General features: G+C 45.2%; 1 protein-coding gene and 1 long non-coding RNA gene across 3 annotated transcripts; both read right to left on the bottom strand.

Annotated features, from left to right (window-relative positions):
- Positions 1 to 3,029: 3,029 nt before the first annotated feature.
- On the bottom strand, positions 3,030 to 5,611 carry LOC147258209 (uncharacterized). Its single transcript, XR_015116730.1, has 3 exons — positions 5,183 to 5,611; positions 4,440 to 4,516; positions 3,030 to 4,038 (listed from the first exon to the last, which is right to left on the bottom strand). It is a non-coding gene; the product is annotated as an uncharacterized LOC147258209 (long non-coding RNA).
- Positions 5,612 to 14,797: 9,186 nt separating this feature from the next.
- LOC147258208 (cilia- and flagella-associated protein 99-like) lies at positions 14,798 to 20,002 on the bottom strand. 2 transcript variants are annotated; one of them, XM_086207647.1, is made up of 14 exons: positions 19,402 to 20,002; positions 19,166 to 19,307; positions 18,996 to 19,090; positions 18,702 to 18,808; positions 18,489 to 18,615; positions 18,295 to 18,375; positions 17,997 to 18,065; positions 17,780 to 17,863; positions 17,604 to 17,692; positions 17,268 to 17,370; positions 16,988 to 17,129; positions 16,746 to 16,897; positions 16,462 to 16,664; positions 14,798 to 16,282 (listed from the first exon to the last, which is right to left on the bottom strand). In XM_086207647.1, exons 1-14 carry the CDS (start codon positions 19,513 to 19,515, stop codon positions 16,120 to 16,122), a joined length of 1,671 nt encoding a protein of 556 aa, XP_086063773.1. In that variant the 5' UTR covers positions 19,516 to 20,002; the 3' UTR covers positions 14,798 to 16,119. The 2 variants fall into 2 exon arrangements, with proteins under 2 accessions (XP_086063773.1, XP_086063772.1); XM_086207646.1 differs by having other exon boundaries at positions 16,462 to 16,897.
- Positions 20,003 to 24,364: the final 4,362 nt, after the last annotated feature.

The following is a 24,364-nucleotide window of genomic DNA, read 5'->3' as shown; positions in this document are numbered from 1 at the left end:
ATCCTCCTTTCTGCTCCACCTCTGCAACACAACAATTCAGTGATGCAGCAGCATCAAGTGCTCCTCCTTTCTGCTCCACCTCTGCAACACAACCATTCAGTGATGCAGCAGCATCAAATGCTCCTCCTTTCTCCTCCACCTCTGCAACACAACAATTCAGTGATGCAGCAGCATCAAGTGCTCCTCCTTTCTCCTCCACCTCTGCAACACAACCATTCAGTGATGCAGCAGCATCAAGTGCTCCTCCTTTCTGCTCCACCTCTGCAACACAACCATTCAGTGATGCAGCAGCATCAAGTGCTCCTCCTTTCTCCTCCACCTCTGCAACACAACAATTCAGTGATGCAGCAGCATCAAGTGCTCCTCCTTTCTCCTCCACCTCTGCAACACAACAATTCAGTGATGCAGCAGCATCAAGTGCTCCTCCTTTCTCCTCCACCTCTGCAACACAACCATTCAGTGATGCAGCAGCATCAAGTGGACCTTCTGCTGCTCCAATAGACCCAGCTTTCTGGCCATGTCCTCTTACCGATAAGGTACGAATAGAGTTGGTTCACAGTGGTCCATTTCAAATAGGAAACAGCTACGCATTTCCTAAACAAAAGGACGGACGAAGGTGTCAACATGAATATTTTAACAGACTCTTAGTCAATGGAGAGAAAGTCAAAAGAAGCTGGCTTGTATACTCTAAAATAGATGATAGCTTGCACTGCTTTTGCTGCAAACTTTTTTCTAAACGAGAGTACAAACTGACAAAGGAAGGACTAAAGGACTGGAAAAATGCAAGTCACTTGCTCAAGGTCCATGAGGATAGCCAGGACCATGCTGCTCACATGTCAAGATGGAAGGACTTGGAGGTCCGTTTTGCGAAAGGGCTAACAATAGACAAACAAGAGATGGCGCTTGCTGAGGCAGAGAGAAAAAGGTGGCGTGATGTTCTACATCGATTGGTGGCAATAATTCAGTCTTTAGCTGAAAGAAACATGGCTTTTAGGGGGTCCACAGACACATTACATAAACCAGACAATGGAAATTTTCTGAAAGAGGTGGAGCTTATGGCCAAATTTGATCCAGTGATGAAGCAACATGTCAGTAGTGTGGAAAGTGGAGCTGGCAGTCATGTACATTATCTTGGCAAAACGATCCAAAATGAACTAATAGACTCCATCAGTTCTAAAATAGTAGAACACATTGTGAGAGAGATCAAAATATCCAAATATTTCTCCATCATTTTAGATTGCACCCCTGATCTGAGTCGTAAGGAACAGCTCTCTGTCATAGTCAGGATAGTGTCTCAGGAAGACATTCCTCAAGTTAAGGAACATTTTTTGGGCTTTCTTGTTGCAGAGCAGTCAACAGGAGAGCATTTGTCGTCTCTAATCCTAAAAAGGCTAGAGGAACTTAACATCCCATTTGAGGACTGCAGAGGCCAGTCCTATGACAATGGTGCCAACATGAAGGAGAAAAATAAAGGTGTTCAGGCAAAGTTGCTTCAGCTGAACTCAAGAGCTTTTTTTGTCCCATGTGGTGCCCACACTTTAAATCTGGTAGTAGCTGATGCTGCAAAAAGCTCACCAGATGCCTTTGGCTATTTGGGGCATTTAACAAAGTTATTCAAGCTCTTCTCAGCCTCCACTCAAAGGTGGGATGTCCTCCTAAAACATGTAAAAATCCCTTTGAAATCATGGGCTGAGACCAGATGGGAAAGCAGAATAAAAAGCATAGAAGCAGTAAGGTATCAAGCTGGGCAAGTCAGGGAGGCTCTTCTGGAGGTGAGGGGAACAACTGCCGACCCTGTGGTGAGAGTTGAAGCCCAGTCTTTGGCTGAAGAGATTGGATCTTATGGCTTTTGCATTTTTACAGCTATATGGTATGACATTCTCAGCAAGATCCAGTATGTCAGCAAACTGATGCAGTCACCCTCCATCCAGCTTGACGTGGCTGTCGACTTGCTGAAGAAAACCAGAGATTCTCTCACCAGATACAGAAACACTGGATTTTCTGATGCACAGACAACTGCAAAGGAGATGTGTGAGGAAATGAATGTGGAGGCTGAACTCAAACAAAAACGTTTGAGAACCACAAAAAGGCAATTTGGCTATGAGTCTTCAGATGAGCCCATACAAGACGCTCTAAAAAAATGGAAACCACATTTTTTAATGTGGTCGTGGATACCGCCATCTCTTCACTCGATGAGAGATTTCAGAATCTTGGAGTGGTGAATAACATCTTTAGTGTGCTCCTCAATTTCCCCAACTTAGGAGAAGAGGACCTGCTCCAGAAATGTCAAACCCTAAGTACTGCACTGACCCATGACAGCCAGCCAGACATTGATGGCACAGAACTTGCAAAGGAAATGCAAAATTTCCCACCATTGCCATCAAACAATATGACAACTATGGAATTTTTGACCTTTCTGCATGAGAAGAAGCTGGTAGAAATGTACCCCAACATGTGGGTTGCTTTAAGAATTTCTGCAACTCTTCCTATTACAGTGGCTGCTGCTGAAAGAGGCTTCTCGAAGCTAAAACTGATCAAAACTTATCTGAGATCTTCTATGATGCAAGAACGTCTCAGTGGACTTGCAATTATTAGTATTAACCATGTGGTCTCAAATCAGTTGCCTTATGATGATGTTGTCGATGACTTTGCTGCAAGAAAGACCAGGAGAGTAAAGCTGTAGCAGGTTGTGACTGAGGAGCTTGAATAGTTTAAGCTAAGGTAGTCACAGAAAACACCAATAGAGATCTTTGTAAGATCACCTTTTTATATATAGTTTTAATAAATCCTAGTAATTTTGTTGTGCACTCTGGTTTCTTTATGCACTTTTGTACACTTTCTTATTTATATTGTAGTTAAGTTAATTTAGGTCACTTGGTAAGACTGTTTTTTGGGAGTCCTAAATCTAATACTTTATGCAAGTTATTTGTGTTATATTTCATATATTCAGTTAATTTTATTTTTGTATTTATTTCATACTTACTTTTTATATTGAGTATTTTGAATGTGAAATTTCTTTATTTAAATAAAAAAAATGTCTAACAAAACTATTTAGTTCCTTGTGAGTATATGTACACTAGAAGTTGAATTTACTGTGATGCAAGGGGGCGCCACCTAAAATCTTGCCTAGGGCGTCAAAATGGCGAGGGCCGGGCCTGGTAGAGAGAATGTTTTTGAAAAATGGAGGAGTTCGACGACATCGGGCAGACATCAGGAACAAAATGAGAGAAGTTGCAAGACTTCTCCTGGTGGTAAGAACCATTGACAAGGACATTTTATCTTTGACGGACCTGATCAGCCCTGGAAAATTCAACACAGTTCTTGAGGCTGTGAAGAAGATGAATGGATTCGACCACACCACAAACAGATTCTCTGTTCCTTCAACTGCACTGAAACTGCGACATTCCCTTGTTAAAGAGACATACATTTTGCAAGGACCGTGAAGACGATGAGGAGTTGAAGAAAAGAGCAGAGCAATTTGGGAAACTAATTGAACTGGATTGGACAATGCATGTGTCTTCCAATGCATTAAAAACATTGGATCAAAAGAAATGGAACATCCCCCAAATTCTGCCTCCATCGGAAGACATAAGAAGACTTCATGAACATTTGAAAAATCTGGAAAAGGTCAGCAAAAAAACTCAATGAGGAGCCGTCACAAAAGTCTTGCAGTGAGCTCTCAAGTCACACTCAGGACGAGAGGATCATAATACACTAAAATGTATGTCTTTCTCCAGGTGGCTACCTGTTGCTGTTAACATTTAGCATGCTAATGTGCTAGCAGCATATATTTCAGGATAAACATTTGAAGGAATGATAGCAATTCACAAACTTATTGGTAAAAGTATGCTCCTGTATTTTTAAAGCATGCTAACATTGCTACATGACAGTAATCTGCAAGCGAGCTGGTCCTGCTAAAATGTTTGGAACTTCTGATGTGGAAACTGTTGAGCCTTGATGTTGACGCTGCTGCCCCCTCTAGTGGCTGTAGAGAGAGAGCTCAGGTCACCCAGCAGCCTCTGGTTGTGAGCCCTGGACCTCGAGATGAGAAATACTTGTGATGACAAATAATTTAATGATTGATGACTATCAAATAAAATTCTTAATTTGGGCTTTTCTCATTCTAACTAGAATTCCCAAAGAGAGAGACGAGATTGAAGCAGCACAAGGTTACAGATCATAAAGATGTGATTTTAAAAGGTGAACAGGGGACAAAGCAGATTGAGTTGAGTGTTTTGTTTTTTAAAAAAGTACACATTTAAATCTTTATTTGTAACTCATTTAAAGCTGTCGTCCGTCACTGCTGTCACCTTCTTGTGTGGTCTTGAGGAAACACAAAAGCACTGTGGATAAACACCGTCAGCTCCTCTGCATGATGTCAGCCCTGGTGATCTCACACCGACCCCATCACCAAACAACACCGGCTTAAAAAGGCCCACCTGAGCTGGGACTCCACTGGGTTGCAGCCCTCTGTCTTTGTGTTAATAAATGAAATGACTGGTACAGAAAAGTCCTGCTGCAGAAATGAGAGAAAGCCAACACACACACGCACGCACGCACACACACTTTTATTCAGGCCGAGATCAGCAGCAGCCCTGTGTTACCAGTACCTGCCACTAGATGGTGCAAACAGGCTTCTGTAAGATCGACGTTGAACAAACTTGTGACGTCTGCTGTGCCTCCACACAGGTACAGTTTATTCAGAACTGTTCAGAAGCTGCCTTTCTCTGTTTTTAGTCATTAAAATAACAAAACTCTTTCATACCTTCATCCAAACTACAATAGAAATCAGAAAAGACAATAAATTGCATTAAACTGCAGGTCTTAATACATAAAGGTATCACTTTGTCAGACTCTTGTTGCCGTCAGGCCAGCAGTGACTGCGTGATGACCATGTAGGCTCGTAGTCTAGCATGGAGCGATGGCTCTCACTCTACCTCATATGTCACTGGAGCAGAGTGCCACCACACACACACACACACAGTGTTGATGAATTACTGTGAATTGGCTGGAGTGAGGACAGCCCTCAGAGAAGAATGAACTTCATATTTCTGATGCTAATGTGTTTTAAAAGTGTGGTTGAATGTTTTAAATGCTGTGACACAAACACCAGTGGTAAACTGTTGATGAGTTCAGTGTTCCAAATTATTTTGTTGTTGTTGTTGTTGCAAGTGGAACTTACCACAACAGTGGTGATAGATGTTCTGGCTCTGCAGAGCCAGCTGAGGGAGGCTCAACATGGTCGGGAGAGGTCCCTGTCAGCTCCCTGACGTCACGGGCGCTGAGGGCTGAGGGAGGCTCGAGGCGGGGGACTGGAGGCTAACCCTAACCCTTGAGACGGGGGCTGGAGGCTTGAGACAGAACCCTGGAAGCTCATGACTGGAAGTGGGACACTGGAGGCTCGCGAGTGGAGACAACAAGACGTGTGACAAGACACAAACAACGTGAACTAAAGACAACGAACACTCTTGACAACTGACACGAAACTGATGACAAACTAAGACTCATGACAATGACCTGACGCGGACAAAGGGAAACACAGAGGTAAAATCCACAAGGGAACTAAGCACAGGTGGTGTCATCACCCAGGTGAGACACATGAGGCAATCACAGGGAGGAGCACAGGAAGCAGGACACTGACTTCACAACACAACAGGAAACACAGGACAGGGATCGTGACATCATCACCTCTCAAACAAATTCAATTAAAAATGAACATTATAAAGTGTGTAAATATTAATGGACAAGGCTCTTATGTAGAAACATATACAGTAGCATATATGTATATATTAGGGGTGTTACAAAATTTCACGTCATGACATTTTATGAAATAAAAAATGACAAAATAAAATTCAAAGATGCAAGAAATGTAAAAAATAAAACAAACGGTGCTGCGCACCACCAGCTGATGATTTTTGACCCTCTCACCTCCTGGACACACAAATTAGAAGAAGATTTTTTTTTACTTTTTAACTCCACTTTATTTTGAGAAATGTACAGTTTCCAAACTTAAAAGCACTCTGAAAAACAACACATTTAAAACACAATTTTCCTGCATTTTGTCAATAATTTAGTTTTTTTTTAATTCAGTACAGTGTCAAATGTTGTTGTCTTTAATAGCACATAAAATACCATTATGGCACCAGGTTTCCATAAAAGTGTGCAGGTCACCGGACATTTTTTAAAAACCAAAGTCCAGCCTCAGTCTGCACCTCACGTTGCATCCACCACCTGTTTGAACTGGAGAGTCCTGGTGCGGATCAGCGCTGTGGTCAAGCCCGGCATGGCCTCTCGGGAGATGTCTAGTCTGGCACCATGGATAAGGGGTTGATTTAAAAGCCAAAACAGAGAATTAGAGCTCTTACCTGACTGCTCTTAAAAAGGGCCCATGACATCAGAAGGCTTTTATAAAAAGGAGGTATCCCATTAACATTTACAAATTTAAAATCATTTAAAAACAGAGCAGCATCCAGTCCCAGGTTACTCACCCGTCTGAACATGCAGCTGGCCAGTTCTCTCCACATCAGATCTGCCGGACCTGTTAGAAACCTTAGAACAAACTGCACTCTGAAGGTGGCAGTTCTGCTGGCTAGGTGGATGAGGCCCTGTCCCCCCTCCTCTCTCGGCAAAGATAAACCCCCTTTTGGACCCAGTGTTTATTGTCCCAGAAGAAATCCACTAATAATCTTTGAATGACCAGTCGGTGCCACAGCGTTGAAGCTACGATGTTGTTGGCCACCAGGACACGACCTCTATAGGACATCTGGGGGCGCAACCATCTCCATTTCTTTATTTTCCCTTCAATCTTTGCCAGGATGTCTTCCCAGTTCTTTTGAATTTCCTTTGTGTCTCCCAGGAATACTCCCAGATATTTGAATCCTGACTTCTTCCAGAGCAGGTTCTGGAGCAGCACTGGGAGACCACCGCTCCACTGACGGACAGCGAGGGCTTCGCTTTTGAGAGAGAGAGTCAAATAATTAATGTAAAATGTCGACATCTTTTTGATTTTTTATCATCACTATAATGTTGTCAGCATAAGTGGATGAAACAATGTTCTTTTTAAAACCAGGTAAAACCAAACCAGCAATGCTTGAGCGTATCCTACAGAGGAGAGGTTCCAGGGAGGGTGCATAAAGCATGCCAGACAGGGCGCAGCCCTGCCGGACGCCTCTACACACCCTGAAGGGAGCACACAGACTGCCGTTCAGCTTCAGTATAGACTCAATGCCTGCGTACAATGCCTGGACCTTGGCAATAAAACTCATGCGGAACCCAAACTTCTCCATGGTTTTCCATAGAAAGCGGTGTTCAACACGGTCAAAAGCCTTTTCCTGGTCTAGCGAAATCAGTCCAGTGTTAATCCCCAAAAGGCTAGAGAGGTCCAAGACGTCTCGAATTAAGTGGACATTGTCCGCCATAGACCTGCCGGGAACACAGTAGGTCTGGTCACGGTGGATGACCTCCTCCATGGCTTCCCTTAGCCTGGTAGCTTGAGCTTTCGGTAGTATCTTGTAGTCGGTACAGAGCAGTGACACGGGGCGCCAGTTCCTGATCTCCTGTGGGTTGCCTTTCTTTGGCAGGAGGGCCATGACGGCCCTGCGGCAGGAAACCGGCAGTGTGCCTGCAGCCAAGCTCTCATTAAAAACCTCTAAAATGTCAACAGCTAAAATGTCCCAGAAAGCTTTGTAGAACTCTACTGAGGCCATCGATGCCAGGAGCTCGCCGTCCCTGCATTTTCAGCAGAGCGGCGCTCTTGAAGCGGCCTGTCCAGTAGGTCACTCGTTGCCTCTGAGACGCGAGGTAGATCGCCACAAAACCCCTCAAATAGGTCTTCCTTCTCCTCGTACTCACTCGAGTAGAGGGAGGAATAAAAACCTGTGGCGTGCTTTCTAAGCTGTCCAGGCTCTGTCAGCTCCTGCCCCGTGTCTGCCAGCAGGGAGTGAATATACTTGCTCTGTCCATGTTGCTTTTCCAGGCCAAAGAAGAAGCTGGAGGGGGCATCCATCTCGGTGATGTTCTGGACCCGCGACCGGACCAAAGCACCTTGCACTTTCGTACCTAGCAGGTCTTTTAAGGCCACTTTTTTGGACTTGAGGACTTCAACATATCCTCGATTTTCTGTGGACGCACTGAATGTCTCCAAGTCCACGATCTCACTCTCCAGCTCTCTAATAGATCTGCATGCATCGCGTGTGACATTGAGAGAATACTGCTGACACAGGAGTTTGATTTTTGTCTTACCATGGTCCCACCACTGCCTAAGACATGTAAAATCAGTTTTCCTACGTCTAAAACCAGTCCAAAAATACTTAAAAGCCTCTCTAAAACCCTTGTCAAAAGTTAAAACTGAATTAAAATGCCAGTAGGCACTCTTCGGTAAAATGTTTTTTATAGAAACATTACATGCAACCAAAGAATGATCGGTAAAACCAGCCGGCGTGATGCTGCAGCTTTTAAAAACATTAAAATGATTCTTAAAACAGTAAAAGCGGTGTAGCCGAGCCATAGAGACCCTGCCATCTCCCAGGTGAGACCATGTATACTGCCGGCAGTCTGCAGGCATCCGCCTCCACACACCCACGAGGCCGTGGGAGTGGACCAGCTGCTTCAGAACGTGTTGGGACCCTGGCTGAGGCTCTTCATGGTTTCGGTCCAACAAACCATTTTCTGTACAATTAAAATCCCCACCCAAGATCAAAAACTCCTCCGAGCCACAGCTGTTCAGTTTCATGCTAACTTTTTCTAAAAAGCTCTTCCTCTCTGTTCCACTAGTTGGGGCATAAATATTGATAAAAACCAAGGTCTGCTCATTAAAACGTGCTTTTACTAAAAGACATCTCCCTGGTACGACATGCTCTGCTACTGGCGATGAAGGGGTGAATGATCTTGATAGCAGGAGAGCCACCCCCCCACTTGCAGTCCTACGGTGGCTCAGGACCACCTGTCCCTCCCACTCCTTGTCCCAGTCAGGTGCGTTGCCCCCATCGCTGTGTGTCTCTTGTAAAAACAATACATCAATCTTTTTCCTTCTTGCTGTGTCAAACACCAAAGCCCGCTTCTCTGCCACCCTGGCGCCATTGACGTTCAACGTCCCCACTCTAAAAGAATCCATGAGGGAGAGGTTCAAAGCACTGGCACTAAAAAGATTAAAAAATGAAATCAAGGCAGCCATGTTTAAAAACCAAGTTCTTTTCTTGCCTTGCCCATCAGTTTTTTTAATCTAAAAACCTCCTGATTGGTCAGATCAGAGGTGGCCTTGTTCTGAATGACATTTTTTGCTGAGTTGAGAAACTGTAGTTTGTCTGGGAAATATTTTTCTATATTCAGGCCTTTTCTGTCCTTTGTTTGTTGTAGGAACATTTTCATCATTTTTTTCTCTTGACTTGCAGTGGTGATGTTAGACACCTCAGTGCAGTCAGACAGATACGCGTCTGCATCACTGTCGCTGTCTGCAGTGGTGGCTGATTGGGCCTCCAGCTGCCCGGCTTTACAGCCCCCCACCGCAGACAGCATGCTCTTGCATTTACTGCGCCGCTGTGCAGGAGGAGGTGTACACCCAGACACACTCTAGGACACACACGCTCTCTCAGACACACACGCACTCTCAGACACACGCACTCTCAGACACACACGCTCTCTCAGACACACACGCACTCTCAGACACACATGCTCTCTAAGACACACACGCACTCTCAGACACACACGCACTCTCAGACACACACGCTCTCTCAGACACACACACACTCTGATATATTCTCAGACACACACGCACTCTCAGACACACACGCACTCTCTGATATATTCTCAGACACACACGCACTCTCAGACACACACGCACTCTCTGATATATTCTCAGACACACACGCTCTCTCAGACACACACGCACTCTCAGACACACACGCTCTCTCAGACACACACGCACTCTCAGACACACACGCTCTCAGACACACACGCACTCTCAGACACACACGCACTCTCTGATATATTCTCAGACACACACGCACTCTCAGACACACACGCACTCTCTGATATATTCTCAGACACACACGCTCTCTCAGACACACACGCACTCTCAGACACACACGCACTCTCAGACACACACGCTCTCAGACACACACGCACTCTCAGACACACACGCACTCTCAGACACACAAGCACTCTCAGACACACACGCTCTCTCAGACACACACGCTCTCTCAGACACACACGCACTCTCAGACACACAAGCACTCTCAGACAAACACACACACTCTCAGACACACACGCTCTCTCAGACACACACGCACTCTCAGACACACAAGCACTCTCAGACACACACGCTCTCTCAGACAAACACGCGCTCTCAGACACACACGCACTCTCAGACACACACACTCTCTGATATATTCTCAGACACACACGCACTCTCAGACACACACGCTCTCTCAGACACACAAGCACTCTCAGACACACACGCTCTCTCAGACAAACACGCGCTCTCAGACACACACGCACTCTCAGACACACACACACTCTGATATATTCTCAGACACACACGCACTCTCAGACACACACGCACTCTCAGACACACACGCTCTCTCAGACACACACGCACTCTCAGACACACACGCTCTCTCAGACAAACACGCACTCTCAGACACACACGCACTCTCAGACACACACGCACTCTCAGACACACACGCACTCTCAGACACACACGCACTCTCTGATATATTCTCAGACACACACGCTCTCTCAGACACACACGCACTCTCAGACACACGCTCTCTCAGACACACACACACTCTCAGACACACACGCTCTCAGACACACACACTCTCAGACACACACCCTCTCTCAGACACACACACTCTCAGACACACACCCTCTCTCAGACACACACGCTCTCTCAGACACACAAGCACTCTCAGACACACACGCTCTCTCAGACACACACGCTCTCTCAGACACACACGCTCTCTCAGACACACAAGCACTCTCAGACAAACACACACACTCTCAGACACACAAGCACTCTCAGACACACACGCTCTCTCAGACAAACACGCACTCTCTGATATATTCTCAGACACACACGCACTCTCAGACACACACGCTCTCTCAGACACACAAGCACTCTCAGACACACACGCTCTCTCAGACAAACACGCACTCTCAGACACACACGCACTCTCAGACACACACACACTCTGATATATTCTCAGACACACACGCACTCTCAGACACACACGCACTCTCAGACACACATGCTCTCTCAGACACACACGCTCTCTCAGACACACACGCACTCTCAGACACACACGCTCTCTCAGACAAACACGCACTCTCAGACACACACGCACTCTCAGACACACACGCTCTCTCAGACACACACGCACTCTCAGACACACACGCACTCTCTGATATATTCTCAGACACACACGCTCTCTCAGACACACACGCACTCTCAGACACACGCTCTCTCAGACACACGCTCTCTCAGACACACACACACTCTCAGACACACACGCTCTCAGACACACACACTCTCAGACACACACCCTCTCTCAGACACACACACTCTCAGACACACACCCTCTCTCAGACACACACGCTCTCTCAGACACACACGCACTCTCAGACACACACGCACTCTCTGATATATTCTCAGACACACACGCTCTCTCAGACACACACGCTCTCTCAGACACACACGCACTCTCAGACACACAAGCACTCTCAGACACACACGCTCTCTCAGACACACGCACTCTCAGACACACACACACACACACACACACTGATATATTCTCAGACACACTTTCAGACATACTGGGGTTCACAACATCAGCAACTCTCAACTCACACTGTTTCTCCGCCATCTCACCTGTTTCACCAACTTTACCTGTCTCACTCACCATCTCGCCTGCCTCACCTGTCTCTTCCACCACCTCACCTGTCTCTTTCACTACCTCACCTACCGCATATACCCTCCCTCTCACCTGTCTGCCCCACCACCTCACCTCCCTCATTCCCCTCCCTTTCACCTGACATCTCCGCTACCTCACCTGTCTCCCCCCCCCCTCACCAGTATCACCTATCTTCCCGGTCTCACTCACCCCCTCCTCACTCACCTCCCTGTGCTCGCTCCGCTCCACCTGCCTCTCTCCCTCTGCTCCGTTCCGCTGTGCCGTGGCCGGAGCCTGACGCCGTGCCGCAGGTGCAGGTTTGTCAGCAGTCCCCGGCTCCAAACCCTTCGGGGCAGGTCCCGCCTCGGCCGAGGTGGCCCGGTTCGGACAAGCTCGGACAAGGTGTCCCTCCTCCCCGCAGCCGAAGCATTTTAAGAGGGAGGAGGTGGCGAACAGTGGGTAGTCGAACCGTCCACCCGCACCATGAAGCGATAGTTCAACTCCTCGGCTCTGTTGTTTAATATCATGAACACTTGTCTGCGATGAGACACGACGTGTTTCAACAATGGTGACTTACACCCAGAAAGCAAAAGAATAAAGAGAAAAAAAAGATAGAAAAAAGGGAAAAGAAGCCAAAACTCTCCCTCCCGCTCTGCTCCTCCACTCTCACTCCTCTCTCACAGGAAGAAGGAGAAGAAGGCTCCGATGGTTCAGTCTGGGGAGCTGCAGACCTGAGAAGACATGTGACCATGTAGATTTCTTCCATCTAGGTTTTTTTTTTCTGTTTCTTTATTTTTGGATATTTTAAAGTTTTTTTTCCACACTTTTTGTAAAATAAAACACCTCAATCTGCTTCAGCGACTCCAGCCATTTTTTTCTACATTGAAGAACCCACAGTTCTTGTAACAATCCCCCTTAAAAAGCAGGGTCAGAAAACAAGACACAACACTCGAGACCACAAGATGCTTATGTAGAAATATATACAGTAACACATCGTGTATATATAAATATTTAGACACTTCATAATGTTCAGTTTCAGTTGAATTTGTTTGAGATGCAATGATTTTTATTCGTAGTAGTGGTGGTAGTACTGGTATGTATTTCACATTATTGGTGCCGGTTCAGTTGAGTTCCTCACTCAGGTTTTGTCTTGTAAACTTCAGTCATCCATCACCACTGTTGAACTAAAGTTCTACTTGCAACAGCAAAAAAATAAATACAAATTATAACTGACAATTCATCAACTGTTTACCACCCATGTTTGAGTCACAGCAATGAAAACATTCCAAAACACCTTTAACATTTGAATCAGAAATTTGAAGTTCATTCTTAAGTGTTTTCATCACTCCAGCCAATTCACAGTACTTCAATCCCCAGTGTGCGTGTGTGTGTGTGTGTGTGTGTGTGTGTGTGTGTGTGTGTGTGTGTTGGGGGAGGGGTATATGGAGTTAAAATCATAACAAAAACCTCACAAACACACAACATCTGATTGATTGATTGACTGATTGATGGACTGACTGACTGACTCACTGGTGGATTGACTGACTGACAAATTGACTGATCAGTTAGCCAACTGTCCGGATGACCAAATTCTTGATTAATTGACTGATTGACGAACTAATTGAGTGTCTTCAGAGACACGACCACCAGTGCTCCTAGCAGTAGCAGCAGTGGCGGTAGCAGCGTCAGTGTAAGTGTTGTCAAAAATATCGATTTATCAATTAAATATAGATTTTGAAAAGTAAAAACAGGCCTTAATGACTTTTCAATAGTACCGATACTCTCGCTGCTGCCTTGGTTTACACATGCGCCGCTGCTGCCAACACACACACACACACACACACACACACAGACAGAGCACCACCCTGGGGAGCGAGCCATCGTGCATCCTGTTAATGTGTCCACAATAACTTGAAAAAATTCTCTATCTCAAGAATAAAGTTCTTTATTTTTCTTTAAAAATGAAACATTTTTGCACAAAGTTCTGAGTGGTTGCTTGGTATCGAAAATCAAACATCAACATTTTTCAAAATACTGTATCCAAGTGTGAAATCCAGTATGGTGACAACACTCGTCGGTGACACAGAGTGCGATGCTCTCCCGACTCGGTGTCCCCTCATGGGCCTGCCCAAGATGAGCCGTCTAGTCCTCTTTGTGCCCTTCTACAGCTGCGGCGACAGGTATTTGAGGCGGTCCCAGTAAACTGGGCTTGTGGGAACAAACTGGGCTTGCTGACATTGATATCGGCAAAAACAAAAACATATCGTCCATTCTTACTATGTATAGTGTACTGTTATAACATGTATGTAATAGCTGTTGTAATATGTGTAACATTATCAGCATGTGGCCTAAACAATGTGCATGTCCACCCTGTCATGAACCCTCCATCCTGTCATGGAGGCTTGCTACCTGGATGGACAATGACAGGGTGGACATTTTTGGCTAATGTTGGCATTTAATGAGCACATGGTGGACCTTTACTTAGCAACATGATTAAGTTAGCAAGCTGACTGTGTACAGTTCAAGAAATACGTTCCAAATTTCTTCAAGGTTTTTAATATCAATTGATATGTCACTCCATTTTTTTAATCTTAAAAGCATGGATACAGAGGGGATCAGAGATTTCCATCTTCTCTGTCATCAGAGCAGCGACGGTCAAACCACTTGTGGCAATAAAGTCCAAAGTGTGGTCACGGCAATGAGTGGGGCCATCGGCGAAACGAACCAAGTTAAGTGAATCCACAACACTCAAGAATTCATCAGCATTTGAGTCACACTGGTTAGAAGCACATGTAACTGTGCTGACAGCCTTCAGTCACACTACCCTGCCCTTGGAGAACCATGCCCAGGCGCTACAGATACCCCCCCCCCCCCCCCCATCCTACACTGCCCCTCTCCGATTCCACCACACAATTCAATGACCCCATGGCCAGTCCTCCAACTTCTGACACCGTATGTAGCAAACTCAGGTGGAAGTCACCCCACCCTGCACTCTGGTTTACTGCTTTGTGGAGAAGGTAACTGCTCACCACAGCAATATCAATGAAGTGGTAAAAAAATGTTTTATACCACCTCATTGTCTTGCTGTGGACGGAGTAATAATGAATAAGTGCATCTGACAGGTCCACTCCACCCATGTTGATGTTGTAATCCCTGCATGCATCAGGGACATCAACAGGACCCCTGTGCCAGCATCCACCTGGTCCCTTCACCCTCCTCTGTACAGTGGCCCCTCTGTATGCCTTGTGGATGGTGCTGCAGATGTTCACAATTTTTGCGTCCATCCAATGTGCAAAGAGGAGATTGCCCTTTCTAATCCACCTCATGTCTCCCCTCTCAGGTTTCTTAGGGATCACCACCATCCGCTCGTCAATAGTTATGGCCTGGTACGGCTGAAAAAGGGAGTTACAGGCATTCAAAATCTCACCATAGAGTGGCTTGATTTTGAATAACCTGTCAAATTGAGGCGTTCCCCTTTTTCTTTCCTTCTCTTCATCCTCTGAAGGATCAGAGAATGAAGAGACCAAAAGATGGCCTCAAATTTGGTGTCGATCGATTCAGTCGCTTCTCCCCTTTCCAAAGACTACAAACGCTGCCGTAAAGAAGAAGTCTACGCGACACTATTCAACTTTGATTCCGCAGTGGTCGCAAAATTTAAATGTCCCGAGTTCGTACCGAATCAGATTGAAATCACCATAAAAAGGTAACGCTTGCACTAAAGCAGACACCGACCCTGTTTTAGGAGCATTAGAGTCCAAAATTTGATCGAGAATTGAAAGTAAACATTGCCGTCAAATTTCAGTACATTTTGACAGCGCCCAAGTACGTCCAGTGTTTTTGGGCCCGCCGGCGGGCCGATCGGGCTCTAAGGGTTAAGTGAATCCACAACACTCAAGAATTCATCAGCATTTGAGTTACACTGGTTAGAAGCACATGTAACTGTGCTGACAGCCTTCAGTCACACTACCCTGCCCTTGGAGAACCATGCCCAGGCGCTACAGATACCCCCCATCCTACACTGCCCCTCTCCGATTCCACCACACAATTCCATGACCCCATGGCCAGTCCTCCAACTTCTGACACCGTATGTAGCAAACTCAGGTGGAAGTCACCCCACCCTGCACTCTAAAAATTTGGCCTGCAGGGAATCAAACATGCTCACTGGCCTTGCTCATTGGCGTGGCAGTCAGAAAGCATATTTGACGATGCTGACGGTGATCCGTCGCAACACCTATCTGGTCGGAGTGGTCTTTGCTATTTTTTTCTTTTGAGTGTTCAAGGCCTTCTTCTTCATCCTTTCTTCCTGCCGCTGCTCTTGCTTTTCTTTTTGCAGCTGTTCCATCTCTCTCCGCTGCTGCTGTCTCTTTTCCACTCTGGCTTTGTCTTCCGCTTTCCTGCAACATCAAAAACAACTATGACTTTGTGGTCGTGGGTCCGTCAAACCTCAACCTGCTAAAACTGCTGACTCATCGCAAAAGCGACTATGCAGCTTCACATGGGTCACTCCCAGCCCTCGTGGGTTCTGACCCCTAGAAATGGATATATTAATATTTGATGATGACATTATCCTGACCTGACGGCAGCAACCTTCGCCATGTTCCTCTGTAGGGTCACCTTCTTCAACCTCTCCTGCTCCTGCTGCTTCTCCTTCAGCAGCTTCTGCCTGAGACGCTCTCTTTTCTCCTCTTCCTCTCTTTTCTGCAGGTCCTTCAGGCGGACCAACCGCTTCCGAAGCTCGGCCAGGGACATCTCCTCGAGGACATCCTGGCCTGAAGTCTGGCATAGGACACAAAGGCAAACGTTGACACATCTAAGGACATGAATTGTGAAATGACACCAATGCTTTCTTTCACTTACCTCTGTGTCATCAAGCGCTTTGAATTTTGCGTCAAGATGTGAATTAAAACTGCCGATTTCCTGAATGATCCTCAGTTTTAGGATGAGCTCTGCTTGTGCCTCCTCCAGAGCTTTACGAAGTCGCCCTTGGTGCTTCTTGGTGACTTCTTGCACTGTGGTATTTTCATGAAAATTATTAGAATTAAAAGGATCTCATAAAAATGAGACCATAGCAGCACATGTCATGAAATCAAGCAGCTTACCAATACTCTGCTTAAGTTTTTTCAACTTCTCTTCGGCTTCTTTGCTGTTCTTATGGCCCTTTGCCACCTGTCGCACCAGGTCTCTCATCGCTTTTTCCTGCTGCAACCTTTTCTTGGCATATTTCTTCATCAGCTGTGCAGTCTACAAGAAAGACATTTTTACACAAAAATCAATTGCCTGAAAAAGGTGTTCAGAGAGCAGAATTGTTTTGGCTAATCCTCCTTGTATTTGTGCTGTGCCGTCTGTATTTTCACCAACTGGTGACCGGTCTTTACACACCTCTTTTAGCTGGAGTAGAGGAGACTTCTGGTCCCTCACTGGCTCCTTGGTGGTGATGCGCTCTTCGTCACAGTCACCTTTCCCCTCCAACAGGTGCTTAATTCTAGTCAACACACAGAGAAATTACTCTTCACTTAATGTGGTTCAAAGAATTCCCAAAAGTCGACAATTCAGTAACACAGTAGTCTTAGCATCACATCCATTACAGGTATTACTGGACCAGCCAGCCTGAAGAATTCCCACAGAGAAATCACAGTTTTCAGTTCTGTAGTATCCAGACACTGATCATACTGAGAACCCTCCTCTGACAGGCTGAAAGTAAACAACATGCCGTACCTCTGCAGTTCCCATTCATCCTGACGGACCTCGTTGGCCCCTTTTCTCAGGGTGTCTGCTTTTGTGAGCTTGAAGGTGTTGCTGTCTCTCTGAAAGAATCAGAACAGTTCTGTCAACCGATGCACGTGGAAAGCAATCATCCTGGAGACAGAAAAAGAACTGAGAGTAGACCTCACCTCATCACTGGGAGGAGGATCTTGATAAAAGCTTTTGATTTTCAGCCTTTCATTTAGTTCCTCCTTGATCTGGGACTCCACTTTCTGAGGGATGAAAGACAATTAAGCAGATATGTAAATAAAAGCGGTAAAGTGACCGTTTTCAGGTGAATTTGTTGTATAAGAAAATATGTTGGAATGTAACTGCCGGTAAAGGAATGTTTTTAGACGTCTCGACCTTTTTGCGTTCTGACACGATTGGAATTGCACATCTGACTTGTCTGATATTTGCCTGATGCAGCAGCTCCTTTAGTGAGGAACAGATTGGATGTCAATACAACGCCATGGAAAAAGGAATTACTGAATATAAAAGGTATAATATCAGCATAGCATGTTAATACAATGACTACCAAATGAAAGCACGTGTCCATGTGTACATAAGTCAGCTGCTGCGTCACACAGGATCTCTTGGCAATCATTCAGGCCTTTCAGATATCATAGTTTTGTCAGGGGATGATAATTAGCTGACATCGTACCTCCTTCTTTTGACGGTTCTGCTGCTTGATCCGCTGTAACGTCTCAAACTCTTTTGGAGCCTTGTAAGTGCTTTTTGGTGTCTAGGAAACCACAATCATTTTAATGATACATTCAATACACCCTCTATTAATGTACAATCTAAAGCATGTACACATCTAATTGTAAATATTCAAAGGGAATGAATGTTTCTTACTGGTTTGGGATGAGTGAGAGGGACCTCCTGGGGTTCAGTGGGTTTTTTTGGCACCTTCTTGACCTGGTGCCCTTTGGGTAGCTGCTTTGCAAGCTGGTCTACAATATTATGAATCTCAGGTTGCCATCTGAAGAAGAAAATAAATGTGTTCCTTGATAACTTGCCTTTAAAACAACTGATTTCTTCAAAATGGCCACAGACAGTTTTATTTACCTCAACAGGGGACCAATTAACTTTTCCTCCACGTGGGCAGCATCACTCACACTGTTCCACTTCTCCTGGATGCATGTGGTGAGGTTTGTGGCAAAGAAACTCAGGAACTAAAACCAAACACATGAACAAAAACATTCTCCATGAAAGAGCTCCAGACAGTCCCTTCGTCCAGTGCCTCATCCATTAAATGTACCATAACTAGTACTCTTGTATGGAGGACCAAGTTTTGGTTCATTAAATTAATACAATCTTATTGATGGAAAAATGTATTGTTAATTAAATTGATGTTCTTACAGCATGCATGTTTTTGCAGTCCAGTGCCTTGACAATGATGTCAAACCGTCGAAGTCCAATGTCATCCAAGGCAAATGTGGCCAGGTAACAGACAACTGACAAGAAACACAAGCACGTTAGTGGTCATTTTGGTCCTTTCTGCCTGACATTAAAAAGTGCTGTTTACTTACTAACAAACTGGCTGCGATGACTTTCGGGTATCTTTCCATTTTGGCCGTAAAAGTCATCGATCACCAGGTCCACTATGTTTTTGTGCTCAATGCATCCTGAAATGACATCGAGCACAAACTTCTGCTGCTGGGTTCCCATTTTCTACAACACAAAAGCAAACGTGATATTGCTGAGTTGACATGGTGGACTTCCAGCATCTGAGCCTCCTAGCAGCTCTTTAATCCCTCTGGTGTACCTTCAGGTCCTTGGAAGCTTCTTTCAGAAAGTCATCCACTTGATGTTTGCCAGGGGTGAACTTATCAAAGATCTTAATGGCCTCTTTGGCAAGGACTCCATAGACAGTTGCCATTTTATTTCTACCTACAGGAAGAGAATGATAAATTAGGTGAAATGCTTTTTCATTGCAGGTGAAAGACACGGACTTTCCAGCACCGAAGTAAACGCAAATGTAGCCAAGCTAAGATTCAGATCAATGCAACACAACAAAACTGTAGGATGTTCCGGTAAAATATTCCGGCAGTGTGAATGTGTCAGTTGCAGCGTATCTGAAATTGTTGTGTGGGCTCTTTAAAGATTCACCAAGGGCAGTTTTAGAAATGTACTCTGGTGCTTTTTAGCTGTACAGTGAGAGTTTTTGTTCCTTTGCTTGTTGGATCTGTGGCAACATGAGCGCTACATGTCACTTCACATTGATTCTTTAGAACAGCAGCAGCGAATGAGAACCTCTGCATTTTGACTACCTACCAACTGTGATCGCTTATCAACTATGATATCTCAGGAACTATGACAACTTACCAAAAAGACACTAGTGGTTGGTATTTAGCGTTTGCTGTTCAGTGTATGTTTATCTTTGGGACGAGACGCCTTATAAGTCATTTTCTATTGTGTGTGGCAAAATTATCTGGTGTTGTCATTGATAAGTTCAGTGATGTCACTGAGATCAACCAATCACAAGCCACGGATGTGTGTGTGTGTCAGTTAACATGACTGAGTGGAGGGATGGTGACGGATCAGCTGACATCACAGGCTTGACTCTGCCTGGACAGCTTTGATCCTCTGTGACTTCATCTGGCTGATCAGATCACAGCAGAGGAGCAACTGTTCAGAGCCCCAAGATCAAAGTGACGTCAAGCAAGGGGAGGAAGGCTTGAGGAGGACCTCAAGCATTCCTCCCCTCCATTTCACTCAGACTCTTACAACATTCTAATGGCTTGATACAACAATAATTTATGAACACTTTGGAAAACATTTTAGTTAAAAACATCAAGCTGACTTTTAAAGTCATTATTGTCCACCATGTTTAGTGCTGGAGAATCAGACCCAGCTATTAATACAGCTCTAACTTTTCCTCCAGTTTACGAACTTCCACCAGTGTTTCATTCAGACTGACAGCAAGATCGCTTCACCATTAACCCAAAGTCACTTCTGTTGCTTTTTCTGTCTCCTGGCCTCACAAAGCTGATCTGGCTTTCCACCGACTAGAACAGCTGTTTACCTCTGCTCCCATCCTCTTGCACCCTGTCATAGAGACAGACGCCTGCCGTGACAACTACTGCCAGGCTTGCTGGGAACTCTTTCTAGGGTGTTTCAATTTCTCAATCACATACTGGCTGGGTTGCCAAAATGACAAGCTGGATGCTCTCTTCTGCCACACAGACATTTGAGGGAGTGTTATGCAACCATAAGATTGTAATAATCCTTGGGATTTATCAATTGTTGGAACAAAGATACATCAATGAAACCTAACATACGTGGAAAAACTATAATAATGAGACAAATGTTGTAAATTTGTACTCAGCTCACCCATTGGCGAGGACACTTTGTCGGGCGGCGTGTCCAAACAAGTTTCCGCTCAGGAGCCACAACAGCACCGGTGGTGGAGTGCTGCTGGAAAGGCGGCTGTAGAAGGCAGCGGTGGTTATCTACAGGAGGCAACCAGCCTCCCCTCCTCACCCACACACAGCTCCCCTGCCTCACTGTCTTCACGCCGGCAGCCCTAACCAGCTGCGTAAGCACACTCCCAGCCCAAAGGGGTCCCAGCCACCAGACAGACAAAATGTTCACTCAGCCGACCCAGACTGAAACTGATTGTCCTCTCTTAACTCCTCACCTCTCCTCTCACGTCCCCCAGGTGTCCCATCAACCTAATTAGTCTCCCTCTCTAGCTGGGAGAAGGTCCACCTGCTGTCTCAATACAAGACTATTCCCCCATCTCATAGCCACCATGGTGTTTGAGGTTGGGACGTTAAATTCAAGAGGCACAGATGAATGGACCCATTTCTGAGAATGTTCATGCCAATAGTCTTTCTTTTCTTTCTTGCTCACTTTCCATGTCCTCTAGTGGTGGTGTCACAGCTCCCACCACCCAACCGTAGATGCAGTCCACTCTATTGTTCACACCAAACAGCATTTCTTGTGTCCTACCATGTCTCAGGACACTCAACCTTCCATCACCCACTCCACAGCATAAGAACCCTGGCCCTTCATCCACTCATTGCCAGATCACCTAGTATACCTCATTCAGAGTCATGTCCAGGGATGAGCTGGATACTCTCATGAAATGAGGAACCAGTTACTGACAAGGCCGAATAACTGACAAGTAAAAATGTGTCACTATCCGCACAGATGGAGAAATTATTAGCGCTGTCACAAATGACGTGCCGCTGTTTTGTCCTCTTGGTGTAGATACTTGTCAGGTTTTGTGTCAAAAGTTACATGTTGACTTTGACAAGGTCAATCCTCCAGTCTCCGAAGAAGTTGGATTGATCGGTCCTCCTTGTAAGAACGAGAGGATCGTTGCTGATGGTAACTGCTTCTTCAGAGCCACCTCTCAAAGTTTGACTGGTTCACAGAAGCACCATCGCAAGCTTAGATCAGCTGTATGGAAAGAGCTGGAGAGTAACACACAGAAATATGTCTGTCTTTGGAGAAGACAGTATTCCTCTGTGTCACACTACCTTCAGCAGTCCAGGATGAGAAATGTTAACACTTGAGCCACAGAGGTGGAGATACAGGTCATGGCTGATTGGGTAGGAGTAAGTGTGTGTACTTTCCTGGATGGACGTTGGGTAAAATATAGCAGTGCCAGTGACCTTTTCTACCCACAGTGCATTTATGTAAGGAACATCCTGGATAGGCATTTTGAGAATGTGGTCTGTGTGTCCAAGCCGGGACAACAGACCTGTTGTGCTTCTTGTAAAGTTGTGGATAGAAGAACTTACACCTTGAGGACTAGAACGCAGGATGTTGTTGACATGGAATCCATAGGATGTTTCTTTCCATTTGTAGTTTCAGACGAAGGTCTTGACACTGATAAGGTTGTGCAAGATGGTAGTCAGGTGAAGGTTAATACTACCTCTCAGAGATCAAAATATTTGACAAAAAAGAAAAGGACACAGGAAAAATTGAACATTTTGATAAGAAAGCGAAAAAACGAAAAACATATTCATAAAGTGTTGTCGGTAGGGAAAGGAAAAAAATTACACAGTCAAATCAAATATCACACACAATTGGCACATAAACAAAAGGTACAAGAAAAGAGTAAAGCAAGGAGTAGGACACACTACCAGGAAAATACCCAGCATAGACAGAAAGTTAAAGATAAAACTAAAGCTAACAGTATGCTTAAATATACACAAAACATATAGTACAGAGATCGTGTTAAATCAAAAAGTGTGGCAAAATATAAACACGATGCCCACCATAGAGACACAATTAAATTGAGGAGTGTGCTTAAGTATAAACATAGTATTCAGCATAGACAGCAAGTTAGAGCCAGGAGTATTGAGAACTATAGAGACAACATTCTGCATAGAGAACAACTTAAACACGCACATGTCATTAAATATCAACACAATATCCAACGCAGGCAGAAAGTTAGAGCCACAACTAAGGAAGTTGTAACGAGAAAATATCGGGACAGTTCCAAATTTAAACAGAAAATCATTGCAACTGTTCAATTGAGTAGGAAGAGCACAGCTGTAAAGTGTCAAGATTTCGCCTTTGTCATGGAGCGGTTCATGGAAAAGGTTAGAGACGGCCCTGAGTTTATCTGTTGCGAATGTCATCGGTTGTTGTTCAAAACTCAGATGCTATCTTGTAGTTACGAAATGTATGCTGGGAATTCAGCAACCGCTGCTGTTGCAAACAGGTGCATTAGTGACACGTATGCATAGGTGTTGTGATGACTGTGTTGTGCCTTGTGTGTTGGCCGCTGGTCGAGGTCAACTTTGGATTTGCTATACGTGTCAGCAAGATTTCGAAAGGGCAGATTCCAGCTGAGTGTTGGGTCAATAACCTGACACCTGATCCCATTCCATCGGAACTGGAATGTTTGAATAGCTTAGAGCAACACTAGATAGCGCTGCATATACCGTTTATGAAAATGTTGGCATCGCCCAAAGGAGGGCAGAATGGCGTTCATGGGCCGGTAACATGCAGTCCGGCCAATGTCGTGCAGACCACTAATGTGTTGCCGAGAACTAGTATGGAAGGGTCCTTAATGCAGGTCAAATTAAAACGTAAGTTGACCTACAAAGGACATTATAGATACCAATTTGTGGACAGTACACGCGTAAGACAGGCACTACACTACTTGAAAAGGAATAATCCTTTTTACAAAGACATTGACTTCAATGAAGATTGGGTCAGTGACTTTTGTCGCTGAGAAACAGGTGAGACTGAGGAGGTTCAGTAGGACGGTGAGGACAGAGCTGTCGTAGATAGAGCCAAGGCTGGTGAAGTGAAGCAGGTTGTTTCAGAGGGTGCGGTGACAGCTCCGTCAGGTGGTCAGGATGCTGACGTCAATGAATCATCAGAAATAATTCGAGATGAACTGTCACATGACAGACAGCAGCACTGCATGTTTCAGGACACTTGTCTTATGCCTTTTGAATTGGTCAGGAAGCATGAGACCAGATTTTTGAGGATATTATCAATGTGGCGCCTGCAGAAGGGAATAGTCCAGTTAGGCTGCTTTCTGACCACACGAATGAGGCCAAGTGTTTCCCCGTCTTGTTTCCTCTGGGTAGGAAAACATTTCACGACAGGCGCTCGCATGCGTTAACATTGACGCGGTACTTTAACAACTGGATTATGCATGCGGATGGCTGCTATTCCGGGAATGTTGAGTACAATTTTTTCAGGCAATAAATGTCTGAGACTGATCCAGTGTCCTCAAAAGTTTCGGGAGCAGGGTG

The sequence above is a fragment of the Aulostomus chinensis genome, chromosome 7 (genome assembly GCF_037954235.1).
Source record: "Aulostomus chinensis isolate RoL2024-O1b breed Wild chromosome 7, RoL_Achi_v1.0, whole genome shotgun sequence".
Taxonomy (NCBI): domain Eukaryota; kingdom Metazoa; phylum Chordata; class Actinopteri; order Syngnathiformes; family Aulostomidae; genus Aulostomus; species Aulostomus chinensis.
Note: the sequence above shows the minus strand (reverse complement) of the source record. Positions and strands in the feature narration are given on the sequence as shown.